This window comes from Phocoena phocoena, chromosome 20 (genome assembly GCF_963924675.1).
Source record: "Phocoena phocoena chromosome 20, mPhoPho1.1, whole genome shotgun sequence".
Taxonomy (NCBI): Eukaryota; Metazoa; Chordata; class Mammalia; order Artiodactyla; family Phocoenidae; genus Phocoena; species Phocoena phocoena.
In genome coordinates, this window is record NC_089238.1 from 44,826,511 (window position 1) to 44,849,757 (window position 23,247).

Here is a 23,247-nt window from a genome sequence, read left to right on the forward strand (position 1 = left end):
AATCCTGAGTTCCATTTCCACCATACTGCATTTGGGGAGAGAACGTGGCATGTAGGTAGAATGCCACAAGCATAAAAACAATCTGAGGGAGGAACAGAGATGAGAAAACAGCAAAGGGTTCAGTACTGAGAAACTCTCGAGGGTTTCTGACTCACCAATGATCTGTGCAGAAGAGACATTCTTATCAGCATTAATGTCATCAACCTGAAACACAAAGATCATGACCAGAGGAGAAAGCAATGGCATCACTGGTGAAAGTAATGGTATAAGCCCGTGTGTGTTGCAAAAGCTAAGCTGCTCAGCAAAAGCAACAAACTGCTCCAAAGAAACTGCCCCTCCGCCCCCTATACTCCTTTCCTGATTTTCTTCCAACCAGACAGATACTATGTTGAACTCATAACTGCCAAGCAGAGGAAAAGAAAGTTCTTACCACACCGTAACATCTCTCTTTAATCTGTTACCTTCACCTTCCAGGCAGAGAGAAAGCATTCTAAACCACCGCATTCATCTCCAAGAACCAAGTCCTCAAATACTAACGAAGATCTTCTACCTCGTTCCTAGAAACAGCTGTGGGCAATGCTTCAATGCATGCAAAACCAAAACATAAAAATTCAGGCCCAATGTAAAAACCAAAGGAAAGAACACTAAGCAAGCTCAGGAACAGGGCGATCTCCCTAGATGAGCAAACAAGGCTGGCAGAAAAGTCATCTAATTCTGAACCAAAACCGGTACAACCACCTACAGTTCGAGGCATCATTACCATATTAGCAATAACAGCAAGCTCTAAGACTAAAATATAAAATTAATGCTATAGGCTGAAATTTACTAGACACTTATCTGTTTAAGACAAAAATCTGGTTCTTATTCCTTTACACAGTGTTGAGAATTTATAAAGCTGGTATTTCAATTATTATATTCTAGTACCAAGACTGTACCAGCTCAATATGATTCTCTGCCTAGTCTAAAAAAGTCTGATCAAGTGCCCTACCACAACTTTCCAGGATCTGCAGCTCCTTCCTGATTCCTGGCTTAACTGCAGACAAAGCATTGCCACCAACGATGATGCCACCACCACCACTCCGTTTCCAGGGTAATATTAAAGCAACACAAGAATCCAAAGCATAGAGCAATGCCAGTACTAGTTGCTTAAAACTTTGCCTTCCCTGTGGCCATTATTTTGCTCTCTCTTCATGGATTCACTCTCCTGCTGCTTATAAAGGAGGCTCAGGCACTTACAGATTCATACGATGGGGGAGTTGCTGGTATCTGAGGTGGATGAATATTGGGAAAGGCCTGATAAGTTCCCATTGGCAATCCATTGAAATCCGACTGCAAGAGGAGAAAGGCAACATCAGAGACATTGCCCCGATCTGCAATTTCTGAAGTGTGTAAATAGGAAAGGAGAAATAAATATGTGTGTGTATACAACTATTTTCTCAATGTGAATATATTCACATTGAATACATATATAGATATTCAAGATATATATTTAATACATGTATTCAAGAGCCCCCAAAGAAAAAGTGCCTAAAAGGACCACATGTGATCAGGAAGAATCCAGATTTTTAAAGATCTGTACCCAAAGGCTACTCTTCAAATTACTAAATTGCCTCAATGTCTACAAGGGAAGCTTCTTACCAGACTTTCTTTTTTGGGGGAGAGGAGACGACCGCACTGCACAACACGTGGGATCTTAGTCCCCTGACCAGGGATCGAACTCACGCCCCATGCAGTGGAAGCATGGAGTCTTAACCACTGGACTGCCAGGGAAGTCCCCAGACTTTCTTACTAGCAATGACTTTCATCTTCTTATCTACAAAGGAGGTAGACCTGGTAATAAGTATTGGTTATTCACTTTTGGAAAATGCTACTAGTATACCTACAAGTCCCAAAGGTTCAAGAAACCTACATGAAAAGGAGTTTTTCTAGTACCATCTCTCTAGATTTTCCCACTTCATTACCTACAGATGAACCAAAAGACTTTCTCAAAATCCCAATGCTATTTTTTCCACAATATGATCAATAAACTAATACCAAATATTCTTACTGCTAAATCCTCTTGATAACCTACAATTCCTGAGTGTATTCACAGAGCCAACTTGTCATCTTCTGTAACATCTTCTAGAATTTATATCCATATTTATTTGTATGTGTACTTACTGGTCCCTTTGGAAGAGGGTATGAGAAAGGAGTGTTTGGAGATGGCATAGGCATGGGCATGGGCATTGGCACTGTTCCATCAAGTCCACCAGCTGGTGCTGTGAATCCGCCCCCACCTCCTCTTCCAGGGCCCCCTTTCTTCACATCATCTGTGAATCCAACATCAATAAGATCTGTATCTACTCCAGGAGGAGCTTCTGCCTAAGAAAAAGAGAGAAACCCGTATCATTAGGCCTGTCACCAGCTAGCTAGGTTCCCCAGGAAGCTGACTCTGAGATGGAGATTAGCGTTGACAGAAGTTTACTGGAGAGGTCTCTTGGGACAGACACCTGTGGGGACATGAAGGAAGCAGGGCTGGGCAAAGGAAGAAGGTGGGCTGCCATGCAGTCACAACGAAGGGGTCAGCTAATTCCCCCAGGGAGTTCTGGAGCTAGGCTGGGACTACAGCAGATGCTCCCAACTGGGGACAAAGGGGCAGAGTCTTTAATCCCCTGCAATGACCAGTTACCAAATACAGGCTGCCCCCAGGAAAGACCCTGGATAAGGAAGCTGTCTTCCGAGGGCCATTGCTGGAGGGACACTCAGCTGCGTGAGCCACCAGTCATCAATACTCTCAAGAGCTGGGAGAGGGGCTTCCCTGCTGGCGCAGCGGTTAAGAATCTGCCTGCCAGCGCAGGGGACACGGGTTCAAGCCCTGGTCCAGGAAGATCCCACATGCCGCGAAGCAACTAAGCCCGCGTGCCACAACTACTGAAGCCCACGCACCTAGAGCCCATGCTCCGCAACAAGAAAAGCCACTGCAATGAGAAGCCCACATACCGCAATGAAGACCCAATGCAGCCAAAAATAAATTTAGTTAAAATAAAAAAAAGAGCTGGCGGAATGTTTCCGTCCTGAAATGTGTACTTCAGGCAGGGGGAGGGTTGTCTGAGCAGCACACCAAAACATATACTATACCCGGTCAACATGAACTGCTGATTTACTATTTGCATATCTGCCCTTCTTTCACTGTAAGCCTCTTTAGGACAGGGACCTTGTTTATATATTTTCTGTATTCTCAGCTTTCTGGAGCACATGGCAGGCACACAAAAGATGTTTTCAGGACCTGTTCTGCGTCTTGAGGCTTTTCTTGCTACCCATAGGGGCCTCTCAATTCCTTGAACTTCACTGAAAAGTAGCAATAATGCCACTTTATATTTGTATCAAAGTTTGTACCTTTTCAAAGTGTTTTCAGTCATTCATCTCATCTGATCCCTAAATACTCTGAGAGATGCAGGCGTATTTATTGTTACCCCAGAGGCATTAACTGGACAAAGGCTGAAACTCCCACATGCAAACTTGACTGCAAAGAAAATGGTTATTTTTCAAAGACAGTGATATCGAGAGACTCATTTTCCTTTGTATTCTAAAAGACTCTAAACGTACCATGACCACAGAGTCAGGCTCATAGGGCACATTGTAGTTCTTGGCAATTTCAATCAGGTATCTCTCCACCAGGATTTTGGGTGGGGCCTCCACACTCAGTTTGTGCATCAGCTGTAAGTAAAAGATCCAGGGTTAAGATGCATCTGCATCAACCAGCCTAAGCCTAACCTGTATCAATTTTAAACTTGGTTCCTCACATTTCAAATTGAGAGGAAAAAAAGAAGCTCCATCCAGTTAAATTATTTTTTTCAATCACAAGGCACAAAACCCGTGTATCTCTCACATTCTCTGGTTACGTATGCCTCAAAGACTGATATTGCTGCCTTCCACATTTGAAATCATCTACCCTTCTCCCCACCTCACTTCTACCTCCATAAATCACAAGTGGCACAAAGGATAAGGTACAAAATCAGGAATGACACAGGATGATGGAAAGCTTCACAATCAGAGGTGTAGGACAGGGGTTAAGGAGCTGACTGCACTGCCAGACAGCATTCTTCTCTCTTACTATGAAAGGTGCAATCCCAGATTAACCCTACATTACAGTGGTACCCACTGGACTCACTGTAGGCAATAAAAATAACCTGCCCCCACCCCACCCATTGCTTCACGTTTAACAATTATGTTCATTACCCGGTCATTCACAGTTCCAATCTGGTTGGTCCTACATAACTTGCCATATTCCTTGCTATACTTGGCACAGAGTTGATCAGCAACCTACAGAGAAAAAGAACAGTAAATAAAAATGGAAACCACTCCTACAGAGGGCTTCAAGCTTCCTCCTATGATCTGTAAAGCCTTAAGGGGTACATATTAATTCATTTAGTTATTTGTTTATCCAGCCATCCACTGAGCTGCAACTATGTGCCAAACTCTATTATAAGCATTATGTTATACACTACAAATGATGAAGAAAAACAGACACTGTACCTACTCTTATAAAATCTTACAGTCTCTGGGTAAAAGCAATCATTACTCAAATAATCACAAAGATAAAGGTACAAATGCAGCTGTGATGGGGAAAGGAAAAGTACACTAAACTATCTGCTTACAACAGTAGAATCAGACCTGATCAGAAAAGTCAGATAAAGTGATGCTTCACTGAGATGTAAAGGATGATCAGGACTTGACTAAACATGGAGGGAAGGAAGAACATTCCAGGAAAAGAAAACAGCATGTGCAAAGGCCTCTGCTGGAAAAACAGGGCCAATCCTCAAGCCAAAATAAAATCAGTGAGCCTCTTGTGCAAGGCCCAAAGGAAGAGTGTGGTAGGAAATGAAGAAAGGCAGATGGGAGCCAGACAGTGCAGGGCCATGTAGGCTTTATTAGTTTTGTTTCTATCACAAGAACAACAGGAAACTACTAAAGGACTTTAAAGCAAGGGGTAGTGACAGGATCAGATCAGTGTTTTGAACAGAACCCTTAGTTGTTCTGATGGAATGGTGAACAGACTAAAGGAAGCCAAAGTAGATGTAGAAAAAACGTTCAAGAAGTTACTACAGGGCTTCCCTGGTGGCACAGTGGTTGAGAGTCCGCCTGCCGATGCAGGGGACGCCGGTTCATGCCCCGGTCTGGGAAGATCTCACATGCTGCGGAGCGGCTGGGCCCGTGAGCCATGGCCGCTGAGCCTGCGCATCTGGAGCCTGTGCTCCACAACGGGAGAGGCCATAACAGTGAGAGGCCCTCGTACCGCAAAAAAAAAGAAGTTAGTACAGGCAGGAGATGACAGTGCTATTAGACCAGAGTGGTCCCAATACCTGGAAGTTCAGTGAGGGGGCACTCAGTGTTAGGTAGACTTTCAGTGGTACTGGGTACTTATAAGTTTGTTATTTGTCTTTTAACGATGGTTTTTGTTCTGCTTTATACTATGCAGAAATCTTTTTTACTTATATTATCACTCTTTGTTTATGGCTTTTAGGTTTTGTGGCATGTTTATGCCTTTTCCACTATGAGATTATTTTTTTTAATGCCTAACTTTGTTTCTTTAAGGTTTCTTTTTTTTTAAAAAAAACATGTAAATCTTTGTTTCGTCTGGAATTAATCTTGATATAAAGGAGGAGTATAAGAGAGGCTATAAACAAGATTTACATTAAAAGTAGAAGTAGTTGCCTCTACTCTCCCATTCCCCTACCCACAAAACTGTATAACCACCCTCCCTACCCTATCAGAATACAGGAGGCTTACTCTCTGGGGAGGTTAAACTAAAGGAACTGTGGGCTCCATGCACAGCAGAGAGCAGAGATACTGGCAACAAGAGAATTACGTGTAAATCTTCTCTAAGAGAGGAATGATACCTTTGGCTTCCTTCTCCCTGTGCTCTCAAAAATGCAGCCAGCTTATACCTTCCAGGTAGAAAACAGAACTCCTCTCTGAGGAAAATGACCAATCCAAGGAAAGAAAACTAGTTCCTGACAGTCTAGAGTTCCCTCAAGAAAGGGCTTAGTCAGATCATTTAACAATAAGTTGGTGCTGGAGGTATCATGCTCCCTGATTCCAAGCTATACTAAAAAAGCTGCAGTCATCAAAACAGTATGGTACTGGCATAAAAACAGACAAATCAATGAAACAGAATAGAGAGCCCAAAAATGAACCCATAGTTATATGGGCAATTATTCTACAACAAAGGAGGCAAGAATATACAATGGGGAAAAGATAGTCTCTTCAATAAATGGCGCTGGGAAAATTGGACTACTCTCTCAACACATACACAAAAATAAATTCAAAACAGATTAAAGACTTAAACGTAAGATCTGAAACCATAAAACTTCTAGGAAAAAATACAGGCAGTACACTCTTTGACACTGGTCTTAGTAATACTCTTTTGGGTATGTCTCAGGCACGGGAAACAAAAGCAACAATAAACAAATGGGACTACATCCAACTAAAAAGCTTTTGTACAGTGAAGGAAACTATCAACAAAATGAAAAGGCCACCTACTGAATGGGAGAAGATATTTGCAAACAATATATCTGATAAGGGGTCAATATCCAAAATATACAAACAACTCGTATAACTCAACACCAAAATACAATCCAATTAGAAAACTGGCAGAAGATCTGAACAGACATTTTTCCAAAGACAACAAACACATGGCCAACAGGCACATGAAAAGATGCTCAATATCACTAATTAAGGAACTGCAAATCAAAACCACAATGAGATATCCCCTCACACTTGTCAGAATGGCTATCATAAAAAAAAAGACCACAAATAACAAGTGTTGGTGATGATGTGGAGAAAAAGGAACACTAGTGTACTGTTAGTGGCAATGTAAATTGGTGTAGCCACTATGGAAAACAGTATGGAGATTCCTCAAAAGATTAAAAACAGAACTAACATCTGATCCAGCAGTTCCACTCCTGGGTATTTATCCAAAGAAAACAAAAACACTAATTAGAAAAAACATATATATGCACACCTATTCTCACTGAAGCATTATTTACAATCACCAAGATATGGAAGCAACCCAAGTGCCCGTCAATAGATGAATGAAAATGCAGTACATATACACAGTGGAATATTACCCATAAAAGAGAATGAAATCTTGCCATTTGCAAGAACAACATGGATAGACCTAGAGGGCATTATGCTAAGTGAAATAAGTCAGACAGAGAAAGAAAAATATCATATGGTCTCACTCATATGTGGAATCTAGAAAATAAAACATATGAACAAACAAAAACAGAAACAGAATTATAGATACAGAGAACAATCAGGTGGTCGCAAGAGGTGGGTGGGAGGAGGAAATAGGTGAGGGAGATTAAGAGGTACAAAGTTCCAGCTGCAAAATAAATGAGTCCCAAGTATGAAAGGTACAGTGTGGGGAATATAGTCAATAACTAAGTAATGTGTTTGTATGGTGACATATCATAACTAGACTTACCGTGATCATTCTGAAATGTATAAAAAAAAAAATCACTATGTTGTGTAACAGGAACAACATAATGTTGTAGGTCAATTACACTTCAAAAACAAACAAACATGCAACAAACTCATAGAAAAAGAGATCAGATTTGTGGTTACCAGAGGCAGGGAGTGGGAGGGAAGGGGGAATTGGATGAAGGCACTCAAAAGGTACTACAAATTTCCAGTTGTAAGGTAAGTAAGTACTAGAGATGTAATGCACAACATGATAAATATAATTAACACTGCTGTATGTTATATATGAAAACTGCTGAGAGTAAATAGTAAGAGTTCTCACTACAAAAATAAATTTTTCTATTTCTTTAATTTTGTATCTATATGAGGTGATGGATTCACTAAAATTACTGTGATAATCATTTCATCATGTATGTAAGTCAAGTCATTATGCTGTACATCTTATACAGTGCTGTATGTCAATTACACCTCAATGAAACTGGAAGGAAAAAAGAGAAACAAACAAACAAACAAACAATGATTTGGCATCTGGCAATAAGCCCACCCAAGCACACAAGAGGTTCCAATCCACTTTTTAGTACCTCACTCTTAAATATGAACAGCCAAGGGCCATGAAACCTTTCAGAAAAGTCTCTATTATAAAAATAGTTTAAATCTAAGAAATAGATAGAAGGAAACAATACAGAAACAAGAAAAGTTAAAAAGGGACTATAATATTCTCAGAGAGTTAGAAGACATTGTAGCCATGAAACAAAAATAATAGACTATTAAAAAAATACATATTCAGAGACTTAAAAAGAGCTCTTAAAAAATAAAAACAGGGCTTCCCTGGTGGCGCAGTGGTTGAGAGTCCGACTGCCGATGCAGGGGACATGGGTTTGTGCCCTGGTCCGGGAGGATCCCACGTACTGCGGAGCGGCTGGGCCCGTGAGCCATGGCCACTGAGCCTGCGCGTTAGGAGCCTGTGCTCCGCAACAGGAGAGGCCACAACAGTGAGAGGCCCGTGTACCGCAAAAAAATAAAAAAATAAAAAATAAAAACATACAGAAGACAAGGAAATCTCATAAGATAGGTTGGGAGATAAGACTGAGACAATCTCCTAGTGAATAACTGGCAAAGATGTAGAAAACAGAAGAGAAAACAACTCGACTGAATTTGTACCTGAGCAGTCAGTACCATATCCACGATGTGGCAGGCAATTTCTCAGTGAATTTTTCTGTCTCTTCTACCAGACTCTAAGCTACAACAGTAGGGCTGGTGTCATAACTTTGCTCACCACTGTGCTCTCAGTACCCACCCAACTCACAACATCTGCTCAATAAATATTTGTGGAATGAATCAATGAAGCAAAACATCCGTTCCCTTAATGTTATTTTAACTTTACTGGTTTACAGTTGTATAAAAACTCTTCTATTTTTACATACTTAAATAACGTTACAATAAAAATAATTTAAGAAAAAACTGGGGGATATTTGTAACTTTGCCCCTTAGAAAAATTACTCAAGTTTGGAAAACACTGTTCTGTTCCATGATGTAAGGCCTGAAAAGGAGGAAGAAACAAGTTTACAAAGACTTTTTCAAAGGCAGCATGAGAAGAGTACAAAAATATGTGGTCAAAAAAGCAGAAGTGACTTATTTACCAACCTTTCTAATAGGAAAAACTTCATGCATCACTGAAACTGGTTGTACTCACAATTTTCAACTCAGCCACTTCTGACTGGAGTCGAGGAGCAGCCCAAATCAGTGTAGACACAGATTCAGCCAGACCAGAATCTAACTCCCTAATTAAGGTAAAATAAATAAATAAAATTTAACATTCTTTCAAACAAACAAAACCCCATCATCTGTATCCCATACTTGATAGCCTCTAAGGCAATTTCACAAATCTCATTGGATTCTCACAATAACTCTAGGCTTCAAGCCATCACTGTCATCCTATTTTGGAGGGGGAAACACAAACAAAGTAACAAGCCCAAGGTCACAAAGTCAGAAAATGGTTGAGCCAAGACTCAAACTTAGGCCTCTTGATTTCAGATTCCAAATTTTCTTTTCACCAGTTGTCTACATTGAGATCAAGCCTTCAAGTGAATAGCAGGAAGAATGTTGTTGGGTATGTGAAGTGGTAGTCCCTTAGTGCTATCGCCCTACGTGTAGGAAGAGACCAGTATTACTACTCCTTTCTCAAATTCCAGAGGTGGTTTGACTTAGGTCTTCAAATTAAAATACCTTACTTCATTACAGTTATACAAGATGAAAAAGTGCTAGAGGTGTGCTGAACATCACTGTGCCTACAGTTAAACAATACTGTATTGAGTGCTTTAAAATGTTTAAGGCAGATCTCATGTTAAATGTTCTTATCAAAAAAAGGGGGACACAAGGAAATTTCTGGAGGTGATAACTGTTTTCTAACTTGATTGTGATGATGGTGTACAGGTGTATGCCTATGTCCAAACTCGTCAAATTGTACATATTAAATATGTGAAGTTTTTTCCTAAATAACCATACCTCAATGAAGCTTAAAAAAAAAAAAAAAAAAAAAAAGACAAACCAGCTTACTTCATAGACTGGATGAGGCCAAACCGAGCCAGCAGCAGGTCACAGTACAGCTCCAGGATCTCCATGGCCTCCACAAGGTAGTCTTCTCGAATAATGTGCTCCACTCGGATTCGAGCTCGTTCATCTTTCCCAGCAGCCAGATAGTCAGCAATCTCCTTCCTTGCTTTCTGGGCCAGTTCCGCTAAAGCACAAATCCCACTCCAGTCACAAAGTAGTAGTATACTGGGCCCTGGCCTGCAGGCAGACATCTACCCCAAAACAGAAAAGTGGGTGTTTCTACTATATCCTAGCTCACCTTCCCTTAGCAAATTTAGTCTCATCTCATCTAGTCTAGAATTTGCTACCTCGTCTAGATGAGAATATTGTTTGTGTAGCCAGAAATTTCCACCTATGGAGTCAGGTTACCTATTCCACAGCAAGAGTATGTTCCTTTCCCTGCAACAAAGTGATTCAGTCTAACTAGTCACAAAGGACAGCAGAAATGTATCCAAAACCTAAACGATATGGGATCCTTAAGACTTCATAGTGCTAGCCTGAAAGAGCCAATATTGAGGTGCTAGGACTCAGTGGTGTATTTTGGGAAAGAAAATATAATGCAATCATGCATAACTCACTTTTTTTTTTCTCCAAGAGTTTAAGACGGTTTATGACTAATCTCAAATTGACTCGTAAACGCTCAGCTTTAAATCCAGAGCCCAGCATGCTGTGCTGCTCCTCCTGGAAAAAGATAAGCAGCGCAGTGACTACTTTCAAGTTATAATTAGTTCAGGAACTAAGACCAAGTTAGAGGGTGGATTATTTGACATTATAAACCAAAGTAGTTTTCTAATACAGGTAAATAACATGATCTGACTCACATTTTTTAAAGGTCATTTGGCTGTTGGGTGGAGAACTGATTGGGGGAGGATAATAATGGAAGCAAGAGAACCAAGAACAACGCTATTACAACAGTCCAAACAAAAAATGAAAATAGCTTAGACTGGGATAGTTAGCAGTGGTGATGGTAGAAGTGATTGGATTTGAGATCTGTTTTGAGCACAGAGATGAAAGAACCTGGTGATGGATAAAATGATTATCTATCTCTGTACTGGTGTAGGAGTGGGGTGATAAAAACAAAGAAGCTGGAAGGCCTCCTACTTCTCCCCCAAAAAAGATAAGAGGTAGTAATAAGAAAAGATTATCAAATTTAGAACTAAATTCAAAAATATTATCACCTTAATTCCTCAAATCCTCCTACTAAGTCTTAGCCTTTGGAACAAGCTACTGCCCAAGATCACAGAAATATCATTAACATCTACCCACCTACAAAGAAATATACAAAGAGGTAAAAAAGTTAAAAAAAAAAACTGCTCTATAAAATTCGACAACAGGGATAAACAAGGTCCTACTGTATAGCACAAAGAACTAAATTCAATATACTATGATTAAACCATAATGGAAAAAAACATTTAAAAAAAAAGAATGTATACATATATACAACCGAATCACATTGCTCTACAGGAGGAATGAACACAACACTGTAAACAACCATACTTCAGTAAAAAAAATTTAAGAACGAAAAGCAAAATAAAATAAAATTCGACAACAGAAGGCTATTATTTACTAAGACTTTTACTGAACAGCAGAGTTAAAGTCAACAAAACCACTCCCTCCACCCATAAGACTTTAGGGTATAACACTGTGCATTGACCACTGTGCACTCTGTATCAAGACAGCACTATTTCTCTCTATTAATTATGGACCTGAACTTCAAAACATGTAATATCCAAACAAAAGCTAGGCCTAACAAAGTAACCGAAGGACAGACAAACCAAAAAACATACCCAATGTAAGGACAAACACTAGGAATAGTATGTCTGCCTGTGCATAAACCACTAACAGAAAACATCAGATGTATTTTCCTTTTGTGAAACTGCCTGCAGAATCCTTTATACTTCATTTAATAATTAACCCAAGTCCCAGCTTACAATGGTAAATATCTGGGATCCATGATAATACTAAATTATGTTCAATCCACTTAACAAATATTTGCTGATTATCTCTATGACAGACAATGGCTAGATGCTGGAGATAAAAAAATTTAGAAGGCACAGTCCTTGTGATCAAAAGAACTTAAAATTCTATTGGAAAAAAAAACAGCTAAGAATATCTGGCAACTACATTACTATTTGCTAAGAACTAGAATTCTAGAATAGTACTCAACTGGAAGTGATTTTGCCTAGAGGGGACATTTGGGAATGACTGGAGACATTTTGGTTTGTCGTGATTTCAGGAGATGGTACTAGCATATATAGTAGGCATACAAGGATGCTGCCTACATCCTACAATGAACAGGACAACACCCCCGCCCCAAACAAAAAAAAATCCAGCCCAAAATGACAATAGTGTCAAGATTAAAAAACCTATTCTAGAGAAAAGACATGCAACCTGCTCAGGGATGTTACAGGATTCTTTCTAGAAGGAAAAGCCTAAGCCAAGTCCTGAAGGACAAGCAAGATATTCGTAAGGTAAAAAGAGGGTGTGACTATCCTGGGCAGAGGGAGTGATGTGTGTAAAATCCAGGTACTAGAAAGAACAAGAAGTTTTGTGAGAAACACAAGTTCAGTACAGCTGAAGCATGGTATTAATTACAGCTTATGCCATATGTCTCATAATCCTAAATTCAAAACTTCAATTCAGGGCTTCCCTGGTGGCGCAGTGGTTGAGAGTCTGCCTGCCGATGCAGGGGACTCGGGTTCGTGTCCCGGTCCGGGAAGATCCCACATGCCGCAGAGCGGCTGGGCCCGTGAGCCATGGCCGCTGAGCCTGCGTGTCTGGAGCCTGTGCTCCGCAACGTGAGAGGCCACAACAGTGAGAGGCCCGCGTACCACAAAAAAAAAAAAAACAAACAAAAAAAGAAACAAACTTCAATTCAAAAATTATTTAGATGATGTCAGGTGCTATAGTAGGTTCTGGTGCTGACTAGATCCATACAGTATTCCTATTCTGAAGGTATTCATAACCAGAGATAGATGGGAATTAGAAAAACAGCCATGGAAACAGTAACTAGCACTAACATTTACTCTACCAGGCACTTGCCCAAGATCAGCCAGCAACTAAGTGGTAGAGCTAAGGATAAAACCTAAGTGCATCTGAATTCAAAATCCAATTAAACAATCCTAATCATACAGTGCTACATCATTTTTGGTACTAACAATTGTGATACAATATATATTTTTAACCCCCTTCAACAAATATTTATTGAATGCCTACTATACTGTGACAGGCCCTGGAGATAATATTGGTAAGGAAAAACAGACACGGTTACTGCCCTTATGGAAGTTTATAGTCTAGTTAGAGAAACTTAACACATCAGTAACTAAAATAACAACTGCAGTAAGGGCCACAAAGAAATAATGGTTCTCTGGAGTTTATTATTATGGGATTTGAATTCTTCAGTGGATACCGTCTCACAGATAAACGATAACAATACTGGTGGTCTGATACAGTTATGACAGAAAAACGTCAAGATTTCTCGGTGGTTCTTAAGTAAGTCTATAATCATCAGATGCCATCAATACTTGCAAACAAAATATTAGTCATATCTGTACTTTATTTTCAGAAGCCTTAAAAACATATACATTTTGACCTAGTAATTCTACTCCTAGAAACTTAACCTAAGGAAATAATCAGAGCTTCATGCACAGAATTTTATACAAAAATATTTATCATGGGGCTTCCCTGGTGGCGCCGTGGTTGAGAGTCTGCCTGCCGATGCAGGGGACACGGGTTCGTGCCCCAGTCCGGGAAGATCCCACATGCCGCGGAGCGGCTGGGCCTGTGAGCCATGGCCGCTGAGCCTGTGTGTCTGGAGCCTGTGCTCCGCAACGGGAGAGGCCACAACAGTGAGAGGCCCGCGTAACGCAAAAAAAAAAAAAAAAAAAAAAAAATATATATATATATATATATATATATATATATATTTATCCGCACATTTTAAGACCAAAAAATTGAAATAATGAACCATATGAATAATGAAATACTGTTCTTACTAGTTAAATTATATATATTTACTATGGAATTTTAAGTAGCCACTAAGATATTTTTTAAAAAGCATTTACTGGGACTTCCCTGCTGGCACAGTGGTTAAGACTCCGCCTGCCAATTCAGGGGACATGGATTCAATCCCTGGTCCAGGAAGATCCCACATGCCACGGAGCAACTAAGGCTGTGCACCACAACTGCTGAGCCTGTGCTCTAGAGCCCACGCGCGGCAACTACTGAGCCCATGCACCACAACTACTTAAGCCCACGCGCTCTAGGGCCTGTGTGCCGCAACTACTGAGCCCACGTGCCGCAACTACTGAGCCCACGTGCTGCAACTACTGAAGCCCGCAAGCCTAGAGCCCATGCTCTGCCACGAGAAGCCACCGCAATGAGAAGCCTGCGCACCACAATGAAGAGTAACCCCCGCTCACCGCATACAGAGAAAGCCCACACACAGCAACGAAGACACAACGCAGCCAAATAAATAAATAAAAAGCATTTATTAACTTATTTATTAATGATATTAGTTTTAAAAGCATGACTATATATGCAGGATGACTCCAAATTCTGAGTTTTAAAAAAAGCACATATGTAAAGACAAAGGCTAGACTAAAAAAACAAACAAAAACAGATTGTTTTTCCAATATGTAAAACTCTTTTCAAATCCAAGGAATTTGAACTAACATTAAAGCTAACACTAAAAACGAAATCTACCTCAGAAAGTATATAATTTGGAATTTCTATCAAAAGACAAAGAATGATATAAATAAATTCATTTGCCTCCTTAGAAAAGCAAAATGTTAACTCATCAGTAAACATTAAGATCAACTTATCAGAATAGGTATCTAAAGTGGCTAGACACTGAAAGACACAAAAGTGTTAATGGAAGAGACAGGTAATAAGGGGTAGCTTTAGCAACATGAAGAAACTCTGGAGGATGTAAAGACATCTCTATTTCACATATTTGCCTAAAATGGGTCAGCATCCACAAATGCTAGTTTGGGACCATAATGAAACAGCTTGGAAAAGAAAGGAACCCAAACAATCATAAGAATAGGGACTCTGAAGAAGAAAGTGCTAAAATTCTCTGAAATAGGAGCTTAAAAATATTTTATGCTGCAAATATAAATCGAACTCTGCGAATGAAGTTGAAAACACTGAAGTGAGGTCTGTATTTCACTGTTAATCTTTTGGCTGGGAATGTGTGGGGGAGTTTCTCTCCCCCAAACACCCTACTGTAAACCTACTGTAGAAAGCAGATAAAAATAAACCTAAATTACTAATCTTACGATTCAGTAATAGTATTTGTTCAAATTTACAAAAATAAGTAAAATCACAGTGCCCCTTTAAAGGAGTCTAACAATCAGGGTCCTAGCTGGAAACACATAGTATCCACATCTGGGTAATGTGAGACTTTAATAAAGAGACTACTTACAGGACCTCCCTGGTGGTCCAGGGGTTAAGATTCCGAGCTCCCAATGCAGGGGGCCCAGGTTCAATCCCTGGTCGGGGAACTAGATCTCGCATGCATGCTGCAACTAAGAGTCCGCATGCCCCAAGTAAAGATCCCACGCGCCGCAACAAAGATCCCACATGCCACAACTAAGACCCAGAGCAGCCAAATAAATAAATAAATATTTTTTAAAAGAGAGACTACTCATGCAGCTCAATAACAAAAAAACAAACAACCCAATCCAAAAATGGGCAGAAGACCTAAATAGACATGTCTCCAAAGAAGATATACAGACTGCCAACAAACACATGAAAGAATGCTCAACATCATTAATCATTAGAGAAATGCAAGTCAAAACTACAATGAGATATCATCTCACACTGGTCAGAATGGCCATCATCAAAAAATCTAGAAACAATAAATGCTGGAGAGGGTGTGGAGAAAAGGGAACACTCTTGCACTGCTGGTGGGAATGTGAATTGGTACAGCCACTATGGAGAACAGTATGGAGGTTCCTTAAAAAACTACAAATAGAACTACCATATGACCCAGCAATCCCACTACTGGGCATATACCCTGAGAAAACCATAATTCAAAGAGTCATGTACCAAAATGCTCATTGCAGCTCTATTTACAATAGCCCGGAGATGGAAACAACCTAAGTGTCCATCATCGGATGAATGGATAAAGAAGATGTGGCACATATATACAATGGAATATTAGCCATAAAAAGAAATGAAATTGAGCTATTTGTAATGAGGTGGATAGACCTAGAGTCTGTCATACAGAGTGAAGTAAGTCAGAAAGAGAAAGACAAATACCGTATGCTAACACATATATATGGAATTTAAGAAAAAAAAATGTCATGAAGAACCTAGGGGTAAGACAGGAATAAAGACACAGACCTACTGGAGAATGAACTTGAGGATATAGGGAGCGGGAAGGGTAAGCTGTGACAAAGCGAGAGAGAGGCGTGGACATATATACACTACCAAACGTAAGGTAGATAGCTAGTGGGAAGCAGCCGCATAGCACAGGGAGATCAGCTTGGTGCTTTGTGACTGCCTGGAGGGGTGGGATAGGGAAGGTGGGAGGGAGGGAAACGCAAGAGGGAAGAGATATGGGAACATATGTATATGTATAACTGATTCACTTTGTTATTAAAAAAAAAAACAATAAAAGTGAGGTACCACATACTCATTATTAGCCCCTAATCCTATCAAAATTCCATCTTTAAAATAATATAATTAATGTTAGTGAGGGAAAAAAATGAAATAAAATGCAGATTATTCATTTGGTTAGGGGAATAGATAGCTATATGGGAGATCAGAATCTAAAAGTGGTATTTAGAATCCATAAGGTAGTCAGTTTATCACTGTCAAAATTGATTTTTGCATGTAATGGAAAGAAACCTAAGTTCTTGCTGCTTTTAACCCTTCTAAATGAGTCAAAAAAACCCACAAAATATATCGAGTATATTGTGCACAAATAAAGACAATGAGGGTTTGAAGGAACTTTACTGATCAATGATAGAAATATACTCTATTTCTGTAAGCATCTCAATTAAATAATGTGAAATATTTGTGATGTACAATAAAGACATTTAGAAGAATAAAAAAAAGAAGAGAGACTACTTACAAAGGTGTGGGTAAGACTTAGAGAAACCAACAAAGGACAGTGAATTGCCCCAGAACCATTAACACATCTAGGCCTGAAGGGGCAAGATGAGGAAGTAGAATCTGGAGAGGGTAGCTATATGGAAAGGGCCACCAGACAGGAATCACTGGTAGAGGTATGCAGACCACTTGCAGCAACCTGGAAGGGAAGCAGCAGGGGGAATAAATACCTAGCCCTCATTCCTCCTGCCAATCCATCTACCCTTCAACTGGAAGCCAGAAAGCAAAGGGGCCCACAGACACGGTACGCGTGAATGAGCCTCCAGGGATGTAGATCAGAGGGAAAAGGATGGTATGTGGTTCTGGAGGAGGAAACAGAAAGTATCCAGCCCAAAGACTATTATTTTTCCACAAGACCAAAGAAGCCAGAACCTACATCTACCAAAGCAACCTCAAATTTACACTGTACTAAGACTTCAGTTAACCAAGCTAGAAAATTGAAGCTAAATGGTCTTTCTACAATAATAAGTACGGTATAGTGAATATAATTTAAGTTCTTACAACATAATCTCTAAAGTCCGTTTCAACCCTATGATTCTGCAGGACACTAAATATCCCATTGTACTGAATTATATGAAATAGGCAAAAAGGCATAGACAATTGAGATTAATCCTCAAGACATCTCTTGCAAATCTTACTTCTTAAAAGTAACGTAGGGCTTCCCTGGTGGCACAGTGGTTGAGAGTCCGCCTGCCGATGCAGGGGACACGGGTTCGTGCCCTGGTCCGGGAAGATCCCACATGCCGCGGAGCGACTAGGCCCGTGAGCCATGGCCACTGAGCTTGCGCGTCCAGAGCCTGTGCTCCGCAACAGGAGAGGCCACAGCAGTGAGAGGCCCACGTGCCGCAAAAAAACAAAAAAAAACAAAAAAAACCAAAAAAACAGTAATGTAATCTGCACACCCATGTTCATAGCAGCATTATTCACTATAGCCAAGTGGTGGAAACAATCTGTCCATTGACAGATGAATGGATATACATGTGTGTATATATACACACACAATGGAGTACTAATATTAGTAGACTCCAATAGTCCGTGTTGTAGCACATGAGTTTTCTTCCATTGAAGGTTAAATAATACTCTATTCATCTATCAGTATTCTAGCAGTATTAGTCTATCACTATTTAATAATATATATATATATATTTTTTTAATATATATATATCTTAATGGTAAATGTATGCATATACCTTAGGATCCAGCAATCCCATTCCTGGACATATACCCTGAAAGAAATCTGTACAGAAGACCATGAAGACACATGTATACAGATTCTGTGGTAGTAAGGAGGTGGAGGAATGCTAAGTGTCCATTACAAGAAGACAGATAAAATGTCACAGAAACATGACAGAATACTATCCAGAAATCAGAATTAATGAACTAGCTATACTTAGAAAAACATGAATAGTCCTCAAAAAACAGAAGTAAAGAACAGGGTTCTAGGTTCAGCATTCCTTTCACTGAATGAAGCTATAAATCCTGAAGAGCACGTATGGAGCAGCTCTTTGAGAATTCTGAAAAGTAAATAATAGAAGCTGGATGGAGACCAGAATTTGGTATGCCAATAAAGTGGTAGTGAGTTTATCACTTTTTTCCCTCTTATATTCCCTGGCCTAGATGCAAGGCAGCCTGAAACCCAGAAGTGAGCACTGACAGAGAAAGGAAGAATATCAAGTCCTGCCTTGAGAAACCAGAAAGGGGACCCCCTGGTGTGGACAGAGTGGGTGAAATACACCAAACCAGGAAAGTCAACTCATGGAAAAGACAATCAACATACATCAATGCTGAGATTATACAGATGTTGGAATTAATTGACAAAGACTTTAAAGCAGCTACTATAGGGCTTCCCTGGTGGTGCAGTGGTTGAGAGTCCGCCTGCTGATGCAGGGGACACGGGTTCGTGCCCTGGTCCAGGAAGATCCCACATGCCACGGAGCAGCTAGGCCCGTGAGCCATGGCTGCTGAGCCTGCACGTCCGGAGCCTGTGCTCGCCAACGGGAGAGGCCTCAACAGTGAGAGGCCCGCGTACCGCAAAAAAAAGCAACTACTATAAAAAGGTTGCAACAATTCAACTATACTTCAATAAAAAAAATTTTTAAAAAAACGTTGCAACAGGGGACTTCCCTGGTGGTGCAGTGGTTAAGAATCCGCTTGCCAATGCAGCCGACACGGGTTCGAGCCCTGGTCCAGGAAGATCCCACATGCCCCGGAGCAATGAAGCCCGTGCACCACAGCTACTGAGCCTGCGCTCTACAGCCCATGAGCCACAACTACTAAGCCCACATGCCGCAACTACTGAAGCCCGTGCGCCTAGAGCCCATGCTCTGCAACAAGAGAAGCCACCGCAACAAGAAGCCCGCGCACCGCAACTAAGAGTAGCCCCCGCTCGGCACAACCAGAGAAAGCCCGCACACAGCAACAAAGACCCAACGCAGCCAAAATAAATAAATTTATTAAAAAAACAAAAACAAAAAAAAACGCTGCAACAGGTAAGGCCAATTACTCTTGAAATGAATAACAGAAAGTCTCAGTAAAGAAACAAAAGACATAAAGAGGAAACAAACTTTTTTTTTTGGCTGCGTGGAAACCAGCCCCGGCAGTGAAAGCACCAAGTCCTAACCACTGGACCACCAGGGAATTCCAGAGGAAACAAACTTTAGAACTGAAAAATACATCAAAAGTAAGAAACTCACTGTGTGAGCTGGATAGCAGAAAGCAAATGACAGCAGAAAAAGCCAATGCACTTCAAGATAGGTCAATACTCCGTATCCAATCTGAAAAAGAGATAAAAAACATTGAAAAAAGTGATCAAAGCCTCAGATATCTGTAGAACAAACAGCAAAGGACCTAATGTTTGCACTGTCAGAATCCCAAAAGGATGGGAGAAACAGTTTGGTACCAAAAAACTTTTGAAAACTCCCCAAATTTAGCAAAAAACATAAATCTACAGACTGAAAGAGCTCAGAGAGCTCCAAAGAAATGTATGCCTGTACTCATCTTAATCAAATTGAAAACTAAAGACAAATTTTTTAAATACTGAAAGCAGTCAGAGAAAAACATGTTACCAATAGATGACCTATTCAAATAATAGATTTCACATCAGAAACAATGGAGGCCAAAAAGAAGTGCCAAAAGAAAAGAACTGTCAACCCAGAATTCTATATCCAGAGACGATATCCTTCAGAAATAAAGGTGAAATAGTCATTCTTAGATAAGGGAAAATTAATAAGAAAACTTGGAAAACTAAAAAGAGGAAGAAATGGCAAGTATTTATATCTTATATTACAGAAATGGCAAATATCTGGGTAAATGTAATAGATGGTTCTTCTCTTGAGTCTCTTAAAACGTATTTGAGGGACACTTCCCTGGCGGTCCAGCGGTTGGGATTCTGCGCTTCCACTGCAGGGGGCGTTGGTTCAATCCCTGGTTGGGGATCCTGCATGCCAAGTGGCATGGCCAAAATAAAAAAATTTGTATTTGACAGTTAAAAGCAAAACTAATAACATTGTCTGATGGGTTTTTTTTCAATGTATGTAAATGTAATACATAAGATAACCACAACATAATAGTATTAAGGGGGGCAGGGCAAAGGGACCTATATGTTTCTATATTCCACAATAAGTGATAAAATACTGATTCTAAGTAAATTGTGAAAAGTTAAGTACATCCACTGTAATCCCTAGAATGACCAGTAAAACATACTATATCAAAAACTAGACTAAAAAACTCGACAGATTTTAAATTTGATACTAAAGTGTTCAAATAACCCAAGAGAAAGCAGGAAAGCAGAAACAGAAATGAAAAACAAAACAAATAATAAAATGGTAGAACTAAAGTCAAATATACTAATAATTACATAATTAAAAAGAAATGATCTAAACACAAAACACAGAGAATTGTAACTATGTATGGTGACAGATGTTAACTAGACTTTCTAGAATGGTTCAAAAAATGATCCAACTATATACTGCCAAGAAAAAACTACGTCAATACAATAATGTACGTGGGTTAAAAGTAAAGGATGAAAAAAACTAGATCACGCAAACACTAATCAAAAGAAAGCTGGAAGTTGTACCTTTCGACCCCCTCTACCCATTTCGTTACAAACTTCCAGTTATAAAATAAATGAGTCATGGGATGTAATGTACAATGTGGTGTAGTGACTGTGGTTAATACTGTACTGTGTATTCGAAAGTTGCTAAAAGAATAAATCTTTTTTATTTTTTAATTTTCTGGCTGTGCTGCATGGCATGTGGGAAGTGGGATCTTAGTTCCCTGACCAGGGAATGAACCCACGCTTCCTGCAGTGGAAGCTTGGAGTCTTAATCACTGGACTGCAAGGGAACTCCCAAGAGAATAAATCTTGAAAGTTCTCATCAAAAGAGAAAGAATTGTAACTCTGTATGGTGACAGATGTTAACTAGACTTACTGTTGTGATCATTTCCCAATACATACAAATATCAAATCATGTTGTACACCTGAAATTAATAAAATGTTATAGATCAATTATATCTCAACTTAAAAAAAAAAAAGCTGAAGGGGCTGAAGTGTTAAAGTAGACTTCAGCAAGGAAAACCAGGGATACAAAGGAATATTATATAATCATTAAAGGGTGATTTCACCAAGAAAATGTAGCAATACTAATAGTGAATTCAGGGAACAACAGAGCTTCAAAATACAAGAAGAAAAGACAGGACAGGACAAAGAAACAAATCCCTAATTGTAGTTGGAGACTTCAACTGTACTTCCCTCTGTAATTCATCAACTAGTAGACAGAATATCAGGATATACAAGAACTGAACACCAACTGTATCTTACTGATGTTTACATAGAACACTCCACTCAACACAGCAAAGCACAGGGAACATTCATGAATATAGACCGTATCCTGAAGTACAAAACAAACCTTAACAAATTAAACAGAACTTAAGTCACCCCAAGTATGTTCTTTAACTGCAATGGAAATTAACCAGAAATCAGTAACAAGAAAGATAACAGAAAATCTCCAAACACTTGGAAATTAAACACCATTACTTCTAAATAATCCATGTTAAAGAGGGAGTTTCAAGTGGAAATTATTTTTAAAGGTTTAAACTGTAAGAAAATGAAAATTAAAATATAACACCAAAATTTGTGGATGAAGCTAAAACAGTGCTTAGGGCAAAATTTACAACTCTAAATGCTTACATTAGGAAAGAAGAAAAGTCTCGGGACTTTCCTGGCGGTGCAGTATTAAGAATTCGCCTGCCAATGCAAGGGACATGGGTTCGAGCCCTGGTCCAGGAAGATCCCACATGCCGCGGAGCAACTACTGAGCCTGCACTCTAGAGCCCACGTGCCACGACTACTGAAGCCTGCACACCTAGAGCCCGTGCTCCGCAACAAGAGAAGCCACCAAAATGAGAAGCCCGCGCACGGCAACAAAGAGTAGCCCCTGCTCACCGCAACTGGAGCAAGTCTGAGCGCAGCGACAAAGACCCAACGCAGCCAAAAATAAATAAATAAATAAATTTTTATTTAAAAAAAGAAGGTAGGTCTCAAATTAGTAATCTAAGCTTCCACCACAAGTAACAATAAAAAGAGCAAAATTAACCCAAAGCAAGCAGAAGGAAACAATAAAAACAAGGCAAAAACCAATGAAACAGAAAAGAGGAAAATCAATGAAACCAAATGCAGGTTCTTTTGAAAAGAGGAAGGAGGGAGAGAGGGGAGGAAGAGAGAGAGACAGAGAGAGGAGACACAAATTACCAGTATCAGGACGGAAAGAGACAGATATCATTACAGATCCTACAAACATTAGAAGGGGACATTATTATTAATCTACACCTATAAATTCAACCATGAGACAAAACGAACAAATCTGTTAGAAACGCAATTTACCAAAATTGACACAAAGTGAAACTATATTCAACATCTTGTAATAATAACCTATAACGGAAAAGAATCTGAAAAAGAAGAGATATACATGTATAACTTAATCACTTTGCTGTACACCCAAAGCTAACACAACACTGTAAATCAACTATACTTCAATTTAAAAAACAAAAACAAAAACTGACACAAAGAAGTCG

The 23,247-nt window shown here is 39.7% G+C and overlaps 1 protein-coding gene across 3 annotated transcripts in view; it reads right to left on the reverse strand.

The window, feature by feature from the left end:
• IST1 (IST1 factor associated with ESCRT-III) overlaps positions 1–23,247 on the reverse strand; it is a 31,189-nt gene that overhangs the window by 2,438 nt on the left and 5,504 nt on the right. The window contains exons 2-10 of one of the 3 annotated variants that reach the window (XM_065898758.1): positions 19,869–19,949; positions 10,635–10,737; positions 10,021–10,201; positions 9,158–9,245; positions 4,219–4,302; positions 3,586–3,696; positions 2,161–2,361; positions 1,237–1,329; positions 156–204 (exon numbers count right to left, since the gene is read on the reverse strand). In XM_065898758.1, the coding sequence (XP_065754830.1) occupies positions 156–204; positions 1,237–1,329; positions 2,161–2,361; positions 3,586–3,696; positions 4,219–4,302; positions 9,158–9,245; positions 10,021–10,201; positions 10,635–10,722 (895 nt within the window). In that variant the 5' untranslated portion in view covers positions 10,723–10,737; positions 19,869–19,949. Of the gene's footprint in view, positions 1–155; positions 205–1,236; positions 1,330–2,160; positions 2,362–3,585; positions 3,697–4,218; positions 4,303–9,157; positions 9,246–10,020; positions 10,202–10,634; positions 10,738–19,868; positions 19,950–23,247 lie in introns of those variants that run through there. The other 2 variants (XM_065898759.1, XM_065898760.1) reach the window with 2 other exon arrangements.